This window comes from Dipodomys ordii, unplaced genomic scaffold (assembly GCF_000151885.1).
Source record: "Dipodomys ordii isolate 6190 unplaced genomic scaffold, Dord_2.0 Scaffold245, whole genome shotgun sequence".
NCBI lineage: Eukaryota > Metazoa > Chordata > Mammalia > Rodentia > Heteromyidae > Dipodomys > Dipodomys ordii.
This window is the reverse complement of record NW_012267461.1, coordinates 130270-149344: the sequence shown is the minus strand read 5'-3', so window position 1 is coordinate 149344 and position 19075 is coordinate 130270. Positions and strand designations below refer to the sequence as shown.

At 38.0% G+C, this 19075-nt stretch overlaps 1 protein-coding gene across 1 annotated transcript in view; it reads right to left on the bottom strand.

Annotated features, from left to right (window-relative positions):
• Anln (anillin, actin binding protein) overlaps positions 1 to 19075 on the bottom strand; it is a 47659-nt gene that overhangs the window by 14008 nt on the left and 14576 nt on the right. The window contains exons 6-20 of the mRNA XM_013036053.1: positions 16726 to 16916; positions 16379 to 16486; positions 14752 to 14878; positions 11346 to 11456; positions 10231 to 10463; positions 8900 to 9045; positions 8519 to 8666; positions 7538 to 7673; positions 6822 to 7004; positions 6098 to 6224; positions 5032 to 5080; positions 4879 to 4935; positions 3410 to 3448; positions 2754 to 2775; positions 1895 to 2007 (exon numbers count right to left, since the gene is read on the bottom strand). Coding sequence (XP_012891507.1) covers positions 1895 to 2007; positions 2754 to 2775; positions 3410 to 3448; positions 4879 to 4935; positions 5032 to 5080; positions 6098 to 6224; positions 6822 to 7004; positions 7538 to 7673; positions 8519 to 8666; positions 8900 to 9045; positions 10231 to 10463; positions 11346 to 11456; positions 14752 to 14878; positions 16379 to 16486; positions 16726 to 16916 — 1790 coding nt within the window. The remainder of the gene's footprint in view (positions 1 to 1894; positions 2008 to 2753; positions 2776 to 3409; positions 3449 to 4878; positions 4936 to 5031; positions 5081 to 6097; positions 6225 to 6821; positions 7005 to 7537; positions 7674 to 8518; positions 8667 to 8899; positions 9046 to 10230; positions 10464 to 11345; positions 11457 to 14751; positions 14879 to 16378; positions 16487 to 16725; positions 16917 to 19075) is intronic.

Below are 19075 nucleotides of genomic sequence, written 5' to 3'. Positions count from 1 at the left end.
CATTAATACAAAGTCTCATCAATATAACTATGGATAAATTAGCCAATCTGGACCATACAGGTTTTCTACTAGTATTTAAGGTATCACCAGTACCTCTTGCAGTACGTGGGAAGTCAGAAATATTGAACAATATTAGTTTTAAACAGTGTTACTAATTTGGTATTCTAATGGGTACTCAGAAAGAAAAATCAATACTGAAGTGAATACAGAATGTTAAAGAATTATAAAATGGAAGAAAGAACACAGAGAAAACCCCAATCTCAAGCATGCATGGGAAATGAAGGAGTATGAAAGGGAGCCATAAAGCATTCTGAGTGGAGAAAAAAGATGGTCATATGTAAGATCCAAGTAAGAATAATGTCCTTAATTATCCCAGATAACAAAAGATACATAAGAGTAGTTAGTGAAACAAACACACATGAACAAAAAAATTAAGAACTAGTTTCTTAAACATTTTAGTTTCAAGCAAAGAAAATAACAGCAACCTTTTCCTGGAACAAATAGCTCAGTAGCTCTCGCTCTTTTACATCATAATTTATCTAAAACAAACAAAAAAAGACTCAGGATCACTCAACTTGTAAAACTAACTGAACTACTAAAAGAAAAAAAAGTTACCTAGAATTTTAGAAATTAACATGTTAAAATACATTAATACACTACTGAGTAGTCAAAATTCCAAATACAGTCAGCTTTTTTGTTAATTAAAAGAAAACATTTCATAGAATTTTAAAGTTAGATTGCTTTTGTTAACACATTATTTCCTACTGGGAAAATAAGAGATGTTAAAACCAGGCCTTCTATTCTCTATAGGGCTTCATATCTATATTGGCCCTGCAGAAATCTCTTATAATAATGTATCTCTCAGGCAGATTTAAAAGGCCAATCTAAATGCAGAGAAGGGGAGGGAGAAAGATAGAGGGAGCCTTTGTACCAGTACCTCAACAGTGAGGTAGAAGGACTGAACTCTAGTGGTCTACAGCACAGAAGGGAGACAAGAGTTCCTTAGCACCTACTACTGTGTAGACTTTACCTAGAGTTAGAAGACAAGAGCTCCAAGGCTCCAACACACAGAAATTAGGAGAAGGAAATACTAATTCCCCTGATTTGATCAGTATACTTTGTGAATATTTGTTAAAATATCACTGCCTCTGGCTTTGTCACTCCTTCAAATGGTCTTGCTAGATGTAAGTTCAGTTAGTTACATTATGGCAGAAACCCACGCAAAAGTAATAAAATTTAAAAAAAATTTTTTTTAAAGTAGTAAAATACAGGTCTGAATTCTGAAGCCTTTATTTTAGGAGAAAATATGGGGAAGAAGTCACCTAGCTTCCAAAGGACTTTTCTAAAAGACAAATGTATCTTTCCCCCACCTCAGAAATTAAATCCACGCGAAATCCAAACTATCAGCTCAACTAGGCAAGTTACTGTAAATTTAACATCTAAATGCAAGAAATAATACTTCTTTACTCAGAAGTGACAAAGAATTAAAACACAAGAGAAATATTTCCAATATTAAAACTATATTGTTTCAGTAAACTCATATAACATATTTTCAACCAAAGATTCAAAATACATGCAAGTACTGTGGAATTTTCATTTACCTGGTTTTTCTTTTGGGGGGGGACGGGGGGGCCCTGGTCGTTGGGTCTGAACTCTGGGCCCGGGCGCTGTCCCTCAGCTCTTCAGCTTAAGGCTAGCGCTCTACCACTTGAGCCACAGCGCCACTTCCGGCTTTTTTTCTTTTTGCTTATGTGGTGCTGGTGAATTGAACCCAGGGCCTCATGCATGCAAGGCAAGTGCTCTACCACTGAACCACCTTCCTAGCCCCTTACCTGGTTTTTCTAAAATTAAATGTAATAATGACACCAGACACTTATAAACAAATGTAGATTACCTTGTCCAATGCGAACTTGGTATGTCCTACTGAGGCCAGAGACAGAGTGTGAGACCCAACCAGGGCAAAGTTGCTGGTTCGCACAGCATGGAGGCCTCCTGGGCTGGCCAGGACTGCAAGGAAAGGACATTAGCTTTAGTTCCCATGACTTTTCTCCGAATTAATAACTATCCTCACTCTATCCCAACAGAATGATATCAAACTGCCTCATTTTCCTCCTTGTTAAATGTGGGGCAATACAACACCAGCATTTCCTAATGAAAGAAAACTATGTAGAAGTTTTCAATAAGGTACATGTGCTCCTTAACATTTGTGAGTCTTTAAAGAAACAGAACCTAAACATGAGATATTCAAAAGATTTTTTCCCATAAGAGGTATAGAAACACTTCATTACTATTAACATTCAGGCTGACAGAATTAACCAGAGGCTATCTACTACCCAGATCTTCTTAGTCACTCTCCTATGCCAGAGGGAAAGAGACCCACAGCCCAAAGGAGTTAAGTGAAACCAGCCCCATCATCCTCCCCTTTCTCCTGGCTTTTCTGACACAATGCAGGGCCCATCCCGATCAGAATGGTGAAAAGTAAATGCATTGTGGATGGTACAAAACAAATGTACAGGACAAGGACTAGGATCACTCATGTACTCAATGATAAGATCATCTATATGGTGCCTGAAATGCATGTGAGCAAGCTGTATGCTATTCTAGCAGTAATCTCTCATGACACTAAGAAAGCCTGAATAGAAAATATCATCCCAAAGCAAACCAAAGTAAACACCATAAAGCAAGGTAAACACCCATAAATAAGATGGTGCATGATTCTTCTCAAAGTTTCATATAGTTTAGGATTCACTCACCTGATGAATGAAGGTTGCTTTTCTAAAAAGAAAATAAAAGCATATGAAGATTTGATATGAAGATTTAAATACTATGTACAAGACTGTAACACTACTACAAGAACCACATTCCACACAAAGTTTCCTCTACAAAAATATTGAGAATATTTCCTCCACTGATGTCGTTTTGCTTATTTGTTTGAAGACAGAGTCCAGCTATTTAGCCCAAGCTAGCCTTCAATTCACAATCCTCTATATCCCAAGTGTTAGAACTCACTAGAACTTACTAGTATGTTTTAAAGATCTTTTTTGCACTGGGTATTTAGAACTCAATAATAAATGTCTAACTATTATGTGCAAGATGAAGAAAACTCAAGAGAACTCAGTTTCTTAAAAATTATACTTACTCCAGGTACAGGTGGCTCACGCCTGTAATCCTAGCTACTCAGGAGGCTGAGATCTGAGGATCACAGTTCAAAGTCAGCCCAGGCAGGAAAGTGCCTGAGACTCTTATCTCCAATTAATCACCAGAAAACTGGAAGTGGCGCTGTGGCTCAAGCAGCAAAGCACTTGCCGTGAGCTGGAGAGCTGAGGGACAGCAGCACCCAAGCCCAGAGTTCAAGCCCCATGACCGAAAAAAAAAAAAAAAATATATATATATATATATATATACTTACTGTGGTTATAGATGTAAGGAGTCTCTTTGGAGTAATAGTCTACAAGAAGAGATAGTATAATTTGTTTCCTATTAAATATTGTGATTCAAAGCTTAAAAACAACAAATATTCTCATATAAACAATAAATATGACTAGATCATATTCAAGTCCTTTATGAAGCCTTTCCCAACATACTTTTTCTCTGTTAATTAATGTATATTAATTGTACAAAGGGTTTCATTGTGGTATTCCTATACATGCATGTAATGTGCTGTGACCAAATTCACACCTTCTATTACTTTCGTAACCCTTACTACCTTATTAAAAGTTTTTAACAGATGCTATTTGTTAGTAATATGACTGAGTCAAGCAGAAAAGGTCAGTTAAGTTAATGTTAGGGAAATGAACCCTAAGATATGTATTCAAATTTTTTTTTCTTTCATGCGATTGTTTCTAACACATTCATAAGATTATTTCTTTGTTGTTTTGTACATCCCTCCCCCACAGTATAATCCCTACTTTCACTGTATTTGATGTTGGCATAATTTGTGGAGGGGAAGGGAAAAAACAAATCGTTTAAATAGGGACACAGGTGGACCCATTGCAACGATGAGATGTACAAGTCATTATGTCGAAAACGAACTTTACAACTTTGGTGGGGGGGGGGAGGGTTGGGTGGGAGGGGGGGGAGAGAAGGGGATGGGGAAGGGGAAACAAAGGAGGAGGCCACAATGCTTGATAAGAAATGTGCTCATTATCTTGCCCATGTAATTGTAACCCCTCTGTATAGTATTTTCACAATAAGAAAAAAGGAATAAATAAATAAATAAATAAAATTTTCTTCTCATTTTTTCTTTCCAACAAAAAGTCAGAATAGAGAAAAGATGTTCATGAGAGGAGGAAAACAAGAGTGGACCAGAAAGATGGGGCTAAGCTTTGGCTCTACCCTTACCCTGCACAAGTGAGCACATAACCACATCGTGGTAGATAATTTAGTAAGAGCATCAGGGGAGGGTTTAGCAGCTTTTTATTTTGTTTTTTGTTTTTTTTTTTGTCGGTCGTGGGGCTTGAACTCCGGGCCTGGGCGCTGTCCCTCAGCTCTTTAGCTCAAGGCGAGCGCTCTACCATTTGAGCTACAGCGTCACTTCCGGTTTTCTGGTGGTTTATTGGAGATAGGAGTCTCACGGTCTTTCCTGCCCGGGCTGGCTTTGAACCGCGATCCTCAGATCTCAGCCTCCTGAGTAGCTAGGATTACAGGCATGAGCCACCAGCGCCCGGCTTTAGCAGCTTTTTAAACGTTAGCTGCCACATGTCCATTTAAGCATACCATTTAGGACCTGCACCATCTGATTAACCCACATGTAGTACTCACACTACACAGGGCAATAAGCAAAGAGTAGGGACTTGTCATTCCAAAACACCCATCAAATTAATATGATCAACAATATTTCTGACTGTAATATTTTCACTAGACTCCTGTCATTCTCACCTTGGACTTTGATGCTTTTTTCTTCTTATCAGGACCGGAGGAATCTTTCTTTTGTACCTATTCATAAACCCAAAATATTATTAGCTTAAAATGTGTTATGTAATGTTAAGAAAAACACACAATTGGTTACTTTAGAAATCCTTAACTGCTTACCAAACTGTAAACCTCAATATTTATTTCAAAATCATTGGACACATCTTGCCTGGAAAAAAAAAAAGCATTAAATGTAACTGAAGAAAAACTAAGTTATGTCTCTAAAAATAATGCCAAAGAACTATTTCGGGGCTCTGAGAATAAAAGAATCCATTGTGGTTTTAACTAAAAACAATAAAAGTTGGTAAGACAAGTAGATTCTTTTTCTTACGGAAATATTTTCCTCAGAATTTGTACCTCAAGATATCTAATACAAGTATAGATTTGACTTAGTTATTTCAAAATAAATCTAACACTAAATATGAATATCTTTGTATTAAGACTAGATATAGAGTACATTATAAGATTTAAATCTGGTATAAAATTTATGGTGCAGCTGGGCTCATGTATAATTTTAGCTACTCAAGAGACTGAGATCACCCCCCAAAAAAAATTAAACAAAAGCCGGAAGTGGGACTGTGGCTCAAGTGATACAGCGCTAGCCTTGAGCTGAAGAGCTGAGGGACAGCGCCAGGCCCAGAGTTTAGGCCCCACGACCGGACCCAAAATAAATAAATAAATAAAAATAAAGAGACTAAGATCTAAGGATCACATTTGCCCATGAAAGGAAGTCCATGAGACTCTTATGTCCAATAAACTACTCAAAAAAAACCCAGAAGTGGCACTGTGGCACAAGTGGTAGAGCACTAGCCTTGAGCACAAGAGGCTCAGAGATAGCACCCAGGCACTGAGTTCAAGCCCCAGGACCAAAAAAAAAAGTAGTGCAGATCTAATCTATACAATACTTAAAAATACTAAATATCTACAATCACATGGAAAAAATACCATCAGAAACATATACAAGAGTTTGTAGGCTGCATTATACAAGATGACATAAAGCATTCTAGGAATTGTCACGACTGGGACGCAGCTCAATGCTATAGCACGTGCCTAGAACACATGAGGCCCTGAGTTCCATCAGAGCACCATAAAAGGTATTAAATGTCACCTATGTGCTTAGAGTTAACTGTGTTAACTCTATTAAATGGAAAACATGTCTAAACAAGCCAACTCCTGATTCACTTACAGCGTAAATGTAGTTGTGAATGTCAGGGCATCGCCATTGAGAGAGTTGGAAGTACTTGCTAACGGTGTGGCTACCATATTTTCAGCTCCTGCTTTCAGTATAATTAAATAATAGTAATTTGCTGCATCTAGAAGAAATAATTACATTACATAATTACACAAACAAAATCAGAACAGCTATCCAGCATTCTGGAAGACCAAAGGAATACAATCATACTTCAATTGACTTACATAAAAATGTTTGCTCACAGCTAGCACTCTACCACTTTAGCTTCAGTGCCATTTCTGACTTTTTCTGAGTAGTTTATTGGAGATAAGAGTCTGACAGACTTTCTTGCCCCGGCTGGCTTTGAACCATGATCCTCAGATACCAACATTCTGAGAGTAGCTATGATGACAGGTATGAGCCACGAGGGCCTGGCCTAGCATGTTGAGTTTTAACTCAAACAGAGGAAGTACAATAAATCATATGCTTCTACAGTACTCTTGACTAACTTAAGTCAAATGGCACATTCTGTCAGAATATCATCTTAGGAGAAAATGTGCCATATCCCCTGCAGCATGGCCTATCTTGTCTATTAAACGTACCTTCACTTTTATGCACCAACTATGATAAAAAGTACTGAAGAGCATTGTGTCTTTATATATGCATTACATGTACTTCTCTTGTCCATATCCAATCTAGGTTAAGTCTGTGGTCTAGAAGGAACTCAAAATCAGCATACCTAGTTTCTGAGCCAGGCTACAGACAAAATCTGCCTTCAAAGGCAAGCGGATTTCTGACAAAGTGATGGATCCCTTTGAGGCAACAGATTCACTCTGGCATGCAGGACCAGCCCTGTTCTTCCTCTGAGGCCCTTCAGTCTTCAGTTTATTCAGCTCATCAATCAGAAGCGTTCTCTTCTCAGCTAGGCAGAAATATGCAAGTGAATATTATTCCAAATGTTAAAACTGCAACTTTTCTTACATGTCTGCCTATTCAAGAAAGGGCACTGAGACAGTAATTATACTTAAGACCAAAGTTGACTGGTGTTAGGTATTTGGGTCAAATTACTCATCTATTTACCAAGTCCTCATAACTACAACACCAACTGTTAATCCCTTTTCCTAGATGAGATCCTGTGTCTTTCCTTCTAGCATGCCCCACTACAACCACACATCACAACAAAACTGATCCGAATTGTTTTAACTGTACATGTATCTAAAGGGATAGAGACAAACAGGAGTGTAAATGAAGATGCTTTTACTTTTCATGTAAACTACAATTTATTTTACATGGAAATATTTCAGTTTATATAAGTACAAAGAATAAGCTGTTCAACTGAAACAGATGATTAGGAAAAGATTTCCAGAATCTTTAAGACTCAAGACTTCTGACTATATCCGAGGACATGTTATGCCTGGCTGGCCTCAGGGAAACTGTTTCTGGTGTGACACCTACTTGCAATTAGAAGAAGTCGCTCAGCTTCTGCTTCCTCCAGGGACCCTTTCCCATGCTCTTCATCAACACAGCAGTTGAGGGCCTGGCTTGCTTGGTAGATCACCGTCTGCTGCAGATTTATTTCATTATTAAGCTCCTAGGGAAACCAGAGAGGAAGAAAAAGTCCACACTTGTAAGTACAGCTCACATTTTATTCTTACTAATCTAACCAGATTAACTTCCAAATTTTTCAGAGTAAAGGCAAAATAGTTTCACTGCTCAACTTTCTACATTACACAGCAAAAACATTTAACATGGCTAAACTATAAACATTCTTCTCTGTGAAGAGACTTCAAACTGATGCTTATTAAAATTATAATCCAGGCTATGTCTAACAAAGTATAAATTTAAAATTATCTAATTTGTCATTTTGGTGACTGGGAATGTGGCTTAGTGGTAGAGTGCTTGCCTAGCATGCGTGAAACCCTGAGTTCAGTTCCTTAGTACTACATGAACAAAAAAAGCCGGCAGTGGTGCTGTGGCTCAAGTGGTAGAGTGCTCGTCTTGAGAAAAAAGAAAAAAAAAAAAAAGCTCAGGGACAGTACCCAGGGCCCTGAGTTCAAGCCCCCAAGACAGGCAAATAAATATATAAAATATATATAGATATATATAGATATAAAATATATTTTTTTAATATATTTTTTTTAAAACTTGGCAGTCTTTCAGACAAAAAACCTTGAGAGGCATAATAAATTTTACACTTCACTATTTTCCAATTTTAATAGTCATAGCTGAAAGATATTTACAGCAGACATGTTTAAACAATCACTCAACAATAACAAGCTTCCAAGAGTACCTTTCTGGAAATAAACTGAATTCCAGCATGGCTTGTGAAGTTTTCTGTGTCAGACACCACTCTAGACATCAGGGTGCAGGGAGGAATGGAATAGGGCCATGAATATCACAGAGTAGAATTCACAACCTCCACACAGAAGCACATACCTGCATCTTCTGTTTGATATTAATGTGACCAGAAAAGTCATTCTTTTTTTCATCTAATCTTGATGTAACATCTTCTTTCCGAACTATCACTTGCTTTATTGAAGGGCGCTCTGTTTCTTTGAACCTCTGAGACCTATAAGCATCAATGCTTCAGGGGGGAAAAAAAATCATAGTTAGAAGTCCAGAAACACACTGAAAATAATCCTATTGAATGTATCAGCAGAATCTGACAATAATATTAAACATTTCACCAGCATGGAGATGCCCTTTGGTGAAAAGAGGCTGAAAAGTTATTACAAACTTGATACAGATGAGTTATGAACAAAATTATCCATGTAGACTATGACCCTGAGTGAGTGCATGCCTCCCCTATATCCTTACCTGTAAAGAAGGCCTCGGTCCTCAGAACTAATGCTATCACCAGACTCAGCTCGAGGGACTCGGGTTCTCTGGAATTTTCCCGGCTTGGGACTTTCATCACTGAGGCTAGGGTCTTCCAATTCCAGTTTAGGTGAGGAGACAAAACTCTATAGGAAAAAAGATAATATTTTTTTCAACTTTATTAGATATTCCATTTTTTCCATTTTGTTTTTTAGATAGATTCCTCCAATCTGTACCTAGACTGGCCTGAACCTTGCCACTCTCCTGCCTTAGCCTCCCATGTGCTGAGTGTGCAGAAGAGAACCACATACTCAGCATTCAAATATTGGTGAAGTTATGTACAGCATCTATTAATGCTTATCAGTTATAGGCTAGTAACTGTTTCCAAATAATTTGTTTATTTAATCTTGAGAAAATAAATAAATTCAATAAGTCATAAATAAGTAATAAAAACAAAGCAAAATGAGAAAATTTGTGAAAAAGCAAATGAAAAAGCACACAGGAATAAGCAAATGAATAAGCAACACAGGATATTCTTTGTAAAAATAAATCTAGCTAGGAACTTACAATCCCACCTACTCAGGACACTGATATCAGAGGGCTGTAGTTCAAAGCCAGCCCATACAGGAAAGTCCTTGAGACTCTTATCTCCAATTAACCACCAAAAAACAGGAAGTGCAACTGTGGCTCAGGTTGGTAGAGCACTAGCCTTGACTACAAAAAGCTCAGAGAAATCACCCTCACCAGTCTAGCAGCAGCACAAAAATAATAAATAGACACATAGATAGATACAGGGAGACATAGATATATAGATAGTAGACCTAATTGAACCAAGCTCCAGAGGAGCAGTTTACTCAATTTCTTTTGATCTACAGCTACTAATGGCTCTCAGCTCAATACTAGTTTGATGCAGGCATAATGATTAACCTAGTTTAGATCAGGAGACTATGACACCAAAGGGAGAAATAACAATGAGTAAATGCCACAGCAGGATTACAGCCCATTGAGCAATATTATCTAAAGCCCACAAGATGGAAGTGGAGCTGTGGCTCAAAACGTGTGAAAGCACTCAGGGACAAGGTCTAAGTCCTGAGTTCTAGCCTCATGATGGGAGGGAGGGACGGAGGGAGGGAGGGACAGAGACTGACAGACAGAAGCAGAGAGAGGGGGAGAGGAAAGAGAGAGAGGAGCAAGAGAGGAGAGAAGGAGAAAGCTCACAAGGTACAAGTGAAGCCTTTTATATTCTCTTAAAGAGCAGCAACAACCAAAAAGGAATGGTCTTATTCCTATATTACTCAAATCATCTATGCCAGGGCCTCCTGGCATCTCACCTCAGGATTCACTACGCCCACCGTCTGTGCTAAGGGAGCAAGTAGGGACATGGAGGAGATGTTGAGAGCATCTTCCTGCTCGTCAGTGTTCTCGCCTTCCACTTGGTCCTCTTCCTCCTGGCTCTTTCCCACATCCAGCTCACCTTCCTCTAGGACATCACTGAAGATGTCATTGATGACTTTCGAACTATTGATATCATCGTCCACACTCATTTCAATTTCACGTACCACTTCTGAAAGATATTTTGGTGTATGAATACTAAGGTTAGACCTTTAAGAATTAAAGGGGCAGCAAAGAAGACTTAATATTCACATGCTTACTAAATAAACACAGGAAAAAGCCTAAATAAAAAAGAAAACAGTACTAATACATGAAACCAAGACAATTCTTAAAGTTCCAATGACATTTTCTAAGAAATGAAGGTTAAATCTACGAAAAGTTGATTGAATGTCCTGAACTTAAGAATATGAAAGCCTAGAATCAATGGCTCATATATAATTCTAGCTACCCAGGAGGCTAAGATCTGAGGACTATGACTCAAAATCAGCCCACACAGGAAATACCATGAGCCCTTTTTCTTCAATTAACCACCAAAAGGCCAGAAATGGAGCTGTGGCTCAAGTGGTAGAGTGCTAGCCCAGAGCAAAAAATCTAAGGGACAGTGCCCAGGCCCTGAGTTCAAGCCCTAATACTGGTACACGCACACAAAAACACACACACACACACAAAAGGTTCACTTTCAAAGTGTTCTTTTAAACTACTTTTCTATTATTTCACACAGCAGACAGCAATAGAAAATTATTAAAAGCTCACAGTAAGTCTTTAGGTCACTAACCCCTTTACCACCTGATCTGATACAATTGTGGGGGGGGGGGAGTGAGGGTCTCGACCAGATGTTCACAGGAGTCTGTAATCTAACAATAACTCTAACCATGGCACAACACACATCTTCACATCCTAACAGAAGCTATAGCATTTCCTAACCTGGAATATTATGAAATTACAAGACATTTTTAAAAGAGAGAACACAACTCATGGGAACACATGGCTCCATCAATATATTACTTCTTATAATGTGTCTAGAATTAGCAAGCAACAAAGAATAAAAACCAACCGGTCTGCTGCTCAATCTTTGGGTCTGATGTTACTTTTAAGGACTTTTCCTCTTCTAAAAACAACGTTATTTTCAGAGGACTAGACTTAGTCATTTTGCATTCAGTAACACCTAAAAAAGAAATTGAAAAAGACCCTATGAATACATATACATATATATAATAACTTGGAAATTTAAAAGACTCATATGCATTCTGTTATAAATATATGCACCAAAAATATTCAAATCTATACATACAGAGAATGCTCCCAAATACTTGCTCTAGCTTTAATCTCCCACCAGAAGAGAAAAAAGGGGCACCAATATTGCCAGATTTTTTTTTTTTTTGGTTTCACTCATCTTCCATTCCCTTGGGATATGTACACATTCTTTTGTTTTAGTGTTTTATCAGAAGGTGGTCATACTACACATACTGCTCTGTACTCTGGTTTTCAAAACAAAATATGTCAAGAATCACTGAAAAAAGGAGGCTACAATAAAACTACCCCAGCACAATTCAGGCCATACATGACAAACCTTACACTGTACACAAAAGTGAAAAACAAAGTTTTCCTGAGATCAGAAACAAGAAGATGCCTGTTCTCACTATTGTTACTTACTGGTATTGAAAGTCCTAGCCAAAGCAAGATAAAGAAATAAAAGGTATCCAAATTAGAAAAGAAGCAAAATTATCTCTGATTACAGATTACATCATCTAAAGTGTCCAAAACCTTAGATTATTTTAATTAGTTGGGTATATCTCTCACCACTTAACAATCTGGATTCTTTTAATCAGTTCAGTATCTCTCTCAATACTTGACAATCAAAATGATTACATTTAGCAAGGAATGTTAGCACATGCCTGTGATCTCATTTCTCAGAGCCTGAAGAAGAATGATCATTAGCTTAATCTCAACTACATAGCAAGACCTAATTCTCAATACACACTCTCTACCCCAAAAAAGAAAAAAATATATATTCATAATAGTATAACAAAGATTATAAAAAATGTACATTGAAAATAAAAAAATGTACATTGAAAATTACAAACTATGTAGATTCAAAATGCAACAAGATATGACAAAGTAAACGGGACCCAAGAAACAAAGGACCTCTTCTTAATTTGTCATATAGTTTCTAGCCGACTTTATGTTCTTGACCCCATATATGGTATATATATTTTCACATCTGAGGGAAACTAGGAGGAGGGCACAGAACTAGAGGAAAACAAGTGAAAACAATACAGCAGAGGGGCCTATCAGCTGCACTGGATTTTTATGAAAGTGAACTAAGCAACTCAGGGTGGTGACAGGAGGGAGGAAATGGGAGAGAAAGAGGAAACAGCTGACTCTAAGCAAAAGGAAAGAAATGTACACATCAAATTCGGAAGAAATAGTTTTATTGTTAAAGTCTGTAGAGTTCATAAGCTTTGTAGATCAAGATAATAACAATTTGCAATGTGAAGGTTAAAATGTGTTGGTGACTTAGTAGCTAAGTACCACTATGCCACAATAAATTTATGTAATTACTTAATCCCAATAAAGAAATTTCAAACTATGGCTCCCTGAAGTGCCTACAATAACTATCTTATAAAACTACCTTATTCTTCTAGGCCGCTACGAAGTACTTGATTACATGTACGTAATGCAATTTATTTAGTCTTCTGATACGCATTTATGTCACCTAGGTTTTCTTATAATATACATTATTAATATTAGAAACTACATAGTAATTCAAGAATCTAGTTCCTAGACCATTTGTGAAAAAAGCTGAATTAAAGTTGGTACACACATTTACAGTTCATCAGATATTATTGAATGTTTCTCAAAAAAAAAAAAAAAAGTTATAGCCAAGAGACATGCTCCAAGTGGTAGAGTATTTGTCTAGCAGATGAAAGCCCTGGATAAAATCCAAGGTACCATAAAAAAATAAATACCTAGCACATAGCCCATGAACTCTAGGCATGGTAAGTCACACTTACAATCCTAGTATTTAGGAGACAGGGGCAGGTTCAAGGCTAGCCTATGCTACCTAGGAAGGAGAGGGAGAGAAATGGGGGTGGAGGGAAAATATGAGTTCTCACTCTGAAAGCGAATTCATGGGGAAGCATCTGCATGGTTAGTGGAAATGAGTAAAATGAACTGCATCTGCCCTTTACAGGCGAAGGTAACTCCTGCTTTATTTTATTTTATTGTAAAGGTGATGTACAGAGGGGTTACAGTTATATAAGTAAGGTAATGAGTACATTTCCTATTGAACAGTCTTACCCTGTCCCTCATTTTTCTCCCACTTTCCCTCCCCACCATGTTGTAAAGTTTATTTCCAACATAGTATTTTTTGAGTTGCATTAGTTCACTTTTTGTTATTTATCTCACCATTTTGTCATTCCTCTTTCATTCCCCAAATCAGACAAATGTATATATAAGACACAGGGTACCAGAATCAAAAACAGTGACAACAGGGGATAAACCAAAGGAAAAAAAAGAAAGAAAGAAAAAAGAAATAACTTCACACAGTACATTAAAAAACAACACAAAGAAACGCCTCTGGTTTCCATATCTTGGAGTATATTTTGATTGGCATCATTTTATATGATCATATGTACATACTATGATCTATTATGATCCTCTGCTAGAACTATCCTAGACATACACTAATTATTACTAATGAGGGAAACCATGGAGCCTATGTTTCTTTGGGTCTGTCTCATTTCACTTAATATGATTTTTTCCCCAAGTCTTTCCATTTCCTTATGAATGGGGAGATGTCATTCTTTTTGACGGAAGCATAGAATTCCATTGTGTATATATACCACATTTTCCTGATCCATTCATCTACTGAAGGGCATTTGGTTTGGTTCCTTATTAGAGCTCAAAAAAGTTAACCCTCCCCAATAACAAATCCTTAAAGAAACAACCACCCCATTAATAAGTGGTCTAAAGAAATAAAAAGAGCCTTCTCTGGAAAGGAAATAAGAATAGTCAATAGATACATGAAGAAATGTTCAATATCTCTGGCCATAAAAGAAACACACATCAAAAATACAATGAGATTCCACCTCACCCCAGTTAGGATGGCCATTATCAAGAAAACAAACAATAACAGAGGCTGGTGGGGAAGTGGCCAAAAGGGAATGCTACTACACTGTTCGTGAGAATATAAACTGGTTCAACCACTCTGGAAAGCAGTATGAAGGTTCCTCAAAAGACTAAACTTAGAGCTCTCCTATGATCCAGTAATTCTAGTCCTGGGCATTTACCCAAATGATCACAAACAAGGCCACACTAAAGCTACCAGCACACCTATGTTCACTGCAGCATTATTTACCATAGCTAAGCTATGTAACTCCTGCTTTCTAGTCCAATTACCAAGATTACAGTGAGCTGAAATCTACATTTTAAGGGAAGTACAATTAGAAAACACTTACCTGTGGGTTCAGTACTAGAAGCTATTCCTGGGGTCAGATTTTCCAGTACCTGGTCTGTTACTGGAAATGACTGAGTATTTGAACCACCTTGATGCTTTTTGAGGGGAGTGTTCTGATGGCCAACTTCCTGCAAAGAACAAATAGAGGTAAACTCTGCTTCTTGGACTACAACTCTTATCTAGTTAAATGGAACAAGGCTATTAGATATTCTTCAAGATGTTTCCTCGTAATAAAGGAGAATGTTTGTGAAGAGGCCTAGCCCTGTTCAAAACACAGGTCCTCCAGCTTGTTCAGAGTACTGGTAATTCCAAGTATGTAAATCTTTTTTAGGGAATGAAAATTTCCTTGGTATAACTGCACCCTTTAATTCCAGCCCTAGAGAGGCTGGCAAAGGAAACTCCTGAGTTCAAATTGAGCCTAAGCTACAATAACTTTGAGAGTAAACTGTTTCTGTGCTATGTATACACACACACACACACACACACACACACACACACACACACAGTAAGCACTCAAACATTTTGATGAGTAAATTAACAAATAATTAAGGTGCTAAAGAAAAACAACTATACTCACTTTTTTTTTTGGGTGGTCGTGGGGCCTGAACTCTGGGCCTGGGTGCTGTCCCTCAGCTCTTCAGCTCAAGGCAAGCACTCTACCACTTAAGCCACACTGCCACTTCTGGCTTTTTCTGGTTATGTGGTGCTGAGGAATCGAACCCAGAGCCTCATGCATGCAAGGCAAGCACTCTACCACTGAGCCACCTTCCCAGTCCTATACTCACTCTTTAAGGCTTAAACCAAAGCTCTGGAAACACAAGGAGCCAGGCATGAGGTTACATGTCTATTATCCCACCATTCAGTTGGCTGACACCAATGGACTACAAGTTAGAAGTCAGTTTGGGCTACAAAGGAAGATAGAATCTTACAATGTTCTACTTTCTCTTATGGTGGATCAGTACTCAGGAATTAGGAATCAATATTCACAATACCTAAGGTCAGCTTAGAATCCTAGCTTAGTACTGACTAGAACAGAGGAAAAGGAAATCCTACAGCAAGTGAAAAGAAAAAAAGAATTGCAATCTGTATGTTATTTGAGGAGAAGTAAATAATTCAATGAGAAAGGTAGACTCTAGGGAACATTTTAGAGCCAGCATCTAAGCAGAGTATAACAAGGAATCTGAAATTGAATAATGAAAATACCTCTTGCTTGATTTTAGCATCCTCAGTGAGTATGAAGAGCTTGAAGGGTTAAAAGGGTTAAAAAAGCAGCTACTGGGCTGGGAAGGTGGCTCAGTGGTACAGTGATTGTCTTGTTTGCATGAGGCCCTAGGTTTGATTCCACATAAGTACCACATAAGCAGAAAAAAACAAAAGTGGTGCTGTGGCTCAAGTGGTAGAGTGCTCACCTTGAGCCGAAGAGCTGAGGGAAAGCACCCAGGCCCAGAATTCAGGCCCCATAACAGGAAAAAAAAAAAGCAGTTATTTTGTTTATCACTTAAGTGGCCTACAAATGGAAAGGGTCACATTCATCTAGAAATAGAAAGTGCTTATAATACCAAACTACAAATGACATCTCAAGACAACTGTGCCACCAAATACAGTCTTCTACTTCCTATTTACATTACCTGGTTGGGGTCTAGTTGTTTGCTTCTGGAGCTTTTGTCTTTTTCGGCACTCCATAAATTGCCCTTGTCAAATCTGCCTCGAAGACATGCTAGTTCTTTCTGACGCTCCTAAATCACCAAAAGAGTATTTTATATGAGAGTCAGTTACATAATGAAGAGCAACAGCCAAGCACTATATAAAGCTTTCCTTGTCTTCCACTTTAAAATGGAAAAACTCACAATACGTAGAATATAGGATATCATTCCCAATTTGCAGCAAGTGATAGAGAATGAAGGGGCTTTAAACACCCCCCCTGCCCTGTCCCCCCCAGGCCCCACGCCAAGACCCTATGATGAACAGTGCACACCTGCTTGAGCTGCTCAGCTACATGGGCAGTCGATGAGCCTCCATTCTGCCGGAACAATCGCTCTTGGATGGCCTTTGTGTTTGGAGTGATGACAGGGGTCCTCTGGGAGGTGCCCCGAGGTGGGCTTCCCTTGCTGTGTTCTTGACAACGCTCTCCAAAGCGCTCTAGGAAAGGCTTAATTCCTCTCCCTCCTGCAGAAAACACATGCAGTTTTGAAGCCTATTCAGAATAACTACTAACTGCAATATCTGTGGAAGAAAGTTCTGAAATCTATGTCTTGATTCTACTAGAAATATTCATTCACAAAAGAACTTATGAAAAATACTTCAAAAAATTACATTTCCTAAAATGTATTTTAGAGTTTTTAGTTTAAAAAAAGAAATAGTGCTCAGAATAAATATAGCTTCACATACTTGTCTAGCATGTGTGAAGCCTTAGGTCCAATCCCCAGTGGGACAAGGAGAAAGGAAAAAAAAGAGAAAAAGGTACTTTCAAAACAGTGAAAAGACAGTGGGGAGTGGAGAACACTTAAACTGAGCAATCAGAACTTAAGGGATTAGAAATTAATTATATAAGAACTAACAAATCTACCTTAACCAAGAAGTATTCTAGCCATGATAACTTCTAACTCTTTACATTTCTCCAGTCCAATTTATTTTATTCTGTTTTCAGGAAGTCTAACATAACAATCTGGAAGTTCTTCCTTTAACTTCTCAAAAAAAAAAAAGTATGAATTAACCCTCATCAAAGGACTGATTTTATAGTCTATTGAAAACAGTACTTATTTCTTTAAATAGTATAAAGTATACACCATAGGGGGACAGTTGTGTATGTGTATCAACCCCTCCATCCATGTAAAAACCAGTCTTAACCATATCACAGGTTGCCAAATACTGTCCTGTACATGGCATGATAGTGACTTTTTTTAAATTTTTTTATTATAAAAATACTGTACAGAGGGGTTACAATTACATGGGCAAGATAATGAGTACATTTCTTATCAAGCATTGTAGCCTCCTCCTTTGTTTCCCCTTCCCATTCCTTCCCATCCTCCCCTCCCCCCCCGTCCCTGCCCTCCCCTCACCCACCAAAGTTGTAAAGTTTGTTTTCGACATAACGACTTATACATCTCATTGTTGCAACGGGTCCACCTGTATCCCTATTTAAACCAATTTGTTTTTCCCCTTCCCCTCCACAAATTATACCGACATCAAATATAGTGAAAGCAGGGGTTATACCATGGGGGAGGGACATACAAGGCAACAAAGAAATAATCTTATAAATGTGTTAGAAACAATCGCATAAAAGCAAAAAAACATTTGAATATATATCTTAGGGTTCATTTCCCTAACATCAACTTATCTGACATTTTCTGCTTATATTGCAAATAAGACTTCAAATCTTGATCCTCAGATTCCAACCTTCTAAGCAGCTAGGATTACAGGTGTGAGCCACTGGTGCCCAGGGTGGTTTTAAGTTTTTAAATGTGATAAATATGTAGAAAATGAAAGTTATTATTTTAAATATTTTAAAATTATTTTCTATAGTAGTAGGGTTAGATCTCAAAACCTCCAACTTGTTAAGCGAGCATTTCACCACTTGAATCAGCATTCCATCCTTTTTTACTTTAGTTATTTTTTGGATAGGATCTCATCTTTTTGCCCAAGGCTAGACTGGAACAGAATATCTCTACTTATACCTCCCATATGGCTGAGATCACAGGCATGAACCATTATGCCCAGTTAATTGTTGAGGTAGAGTTATGCAAACTTTCTGCCCGCACTGGCCTCAAAATATAATCTCTGTTTCCTGAGTAGCTGTGCCTAACTCATTTTAAACATTTTTGAAATTTATTTAGTATTTTCATTAGCCTCCATTAGTTTTACAAGGAGGAATTCATGTGTACAATGTATTCCAGCCAACTTTATCTCTCCCCATTCATTACTTTCCCTTATCCCACTCACCACTTTAAAACAATTTCACTTAGTTTGTTGTTTTGTTTTTTTTTGGGGGGGGGGAATCCGGTCATGGGGCTTGAACTCTGGGCCTGAGCACTGTCCCTCAGCTCTTCAGCTCAAGGCTATCGCTCTACCACTTGAGTCACAGCGCCGATAGTGACTACTTTTAACTCTACATGAAAGCAACCACAAAAAACATGTAAATAAATGGCTATGGTTGTTCCAATAAAATTTGTTTGGAAAAAAGCAAAAGAAACAATTTGATCTGAGAGAAAAGGAATCCCATTTGTAATGTCTAATGCCAGGAGCCTCATCCCCCATCACGACTACAGTCCTGAACACCCTCACTACACAGCTGGGCCAGATGCCTGAAACTTGTCTAGCTGGGAAGG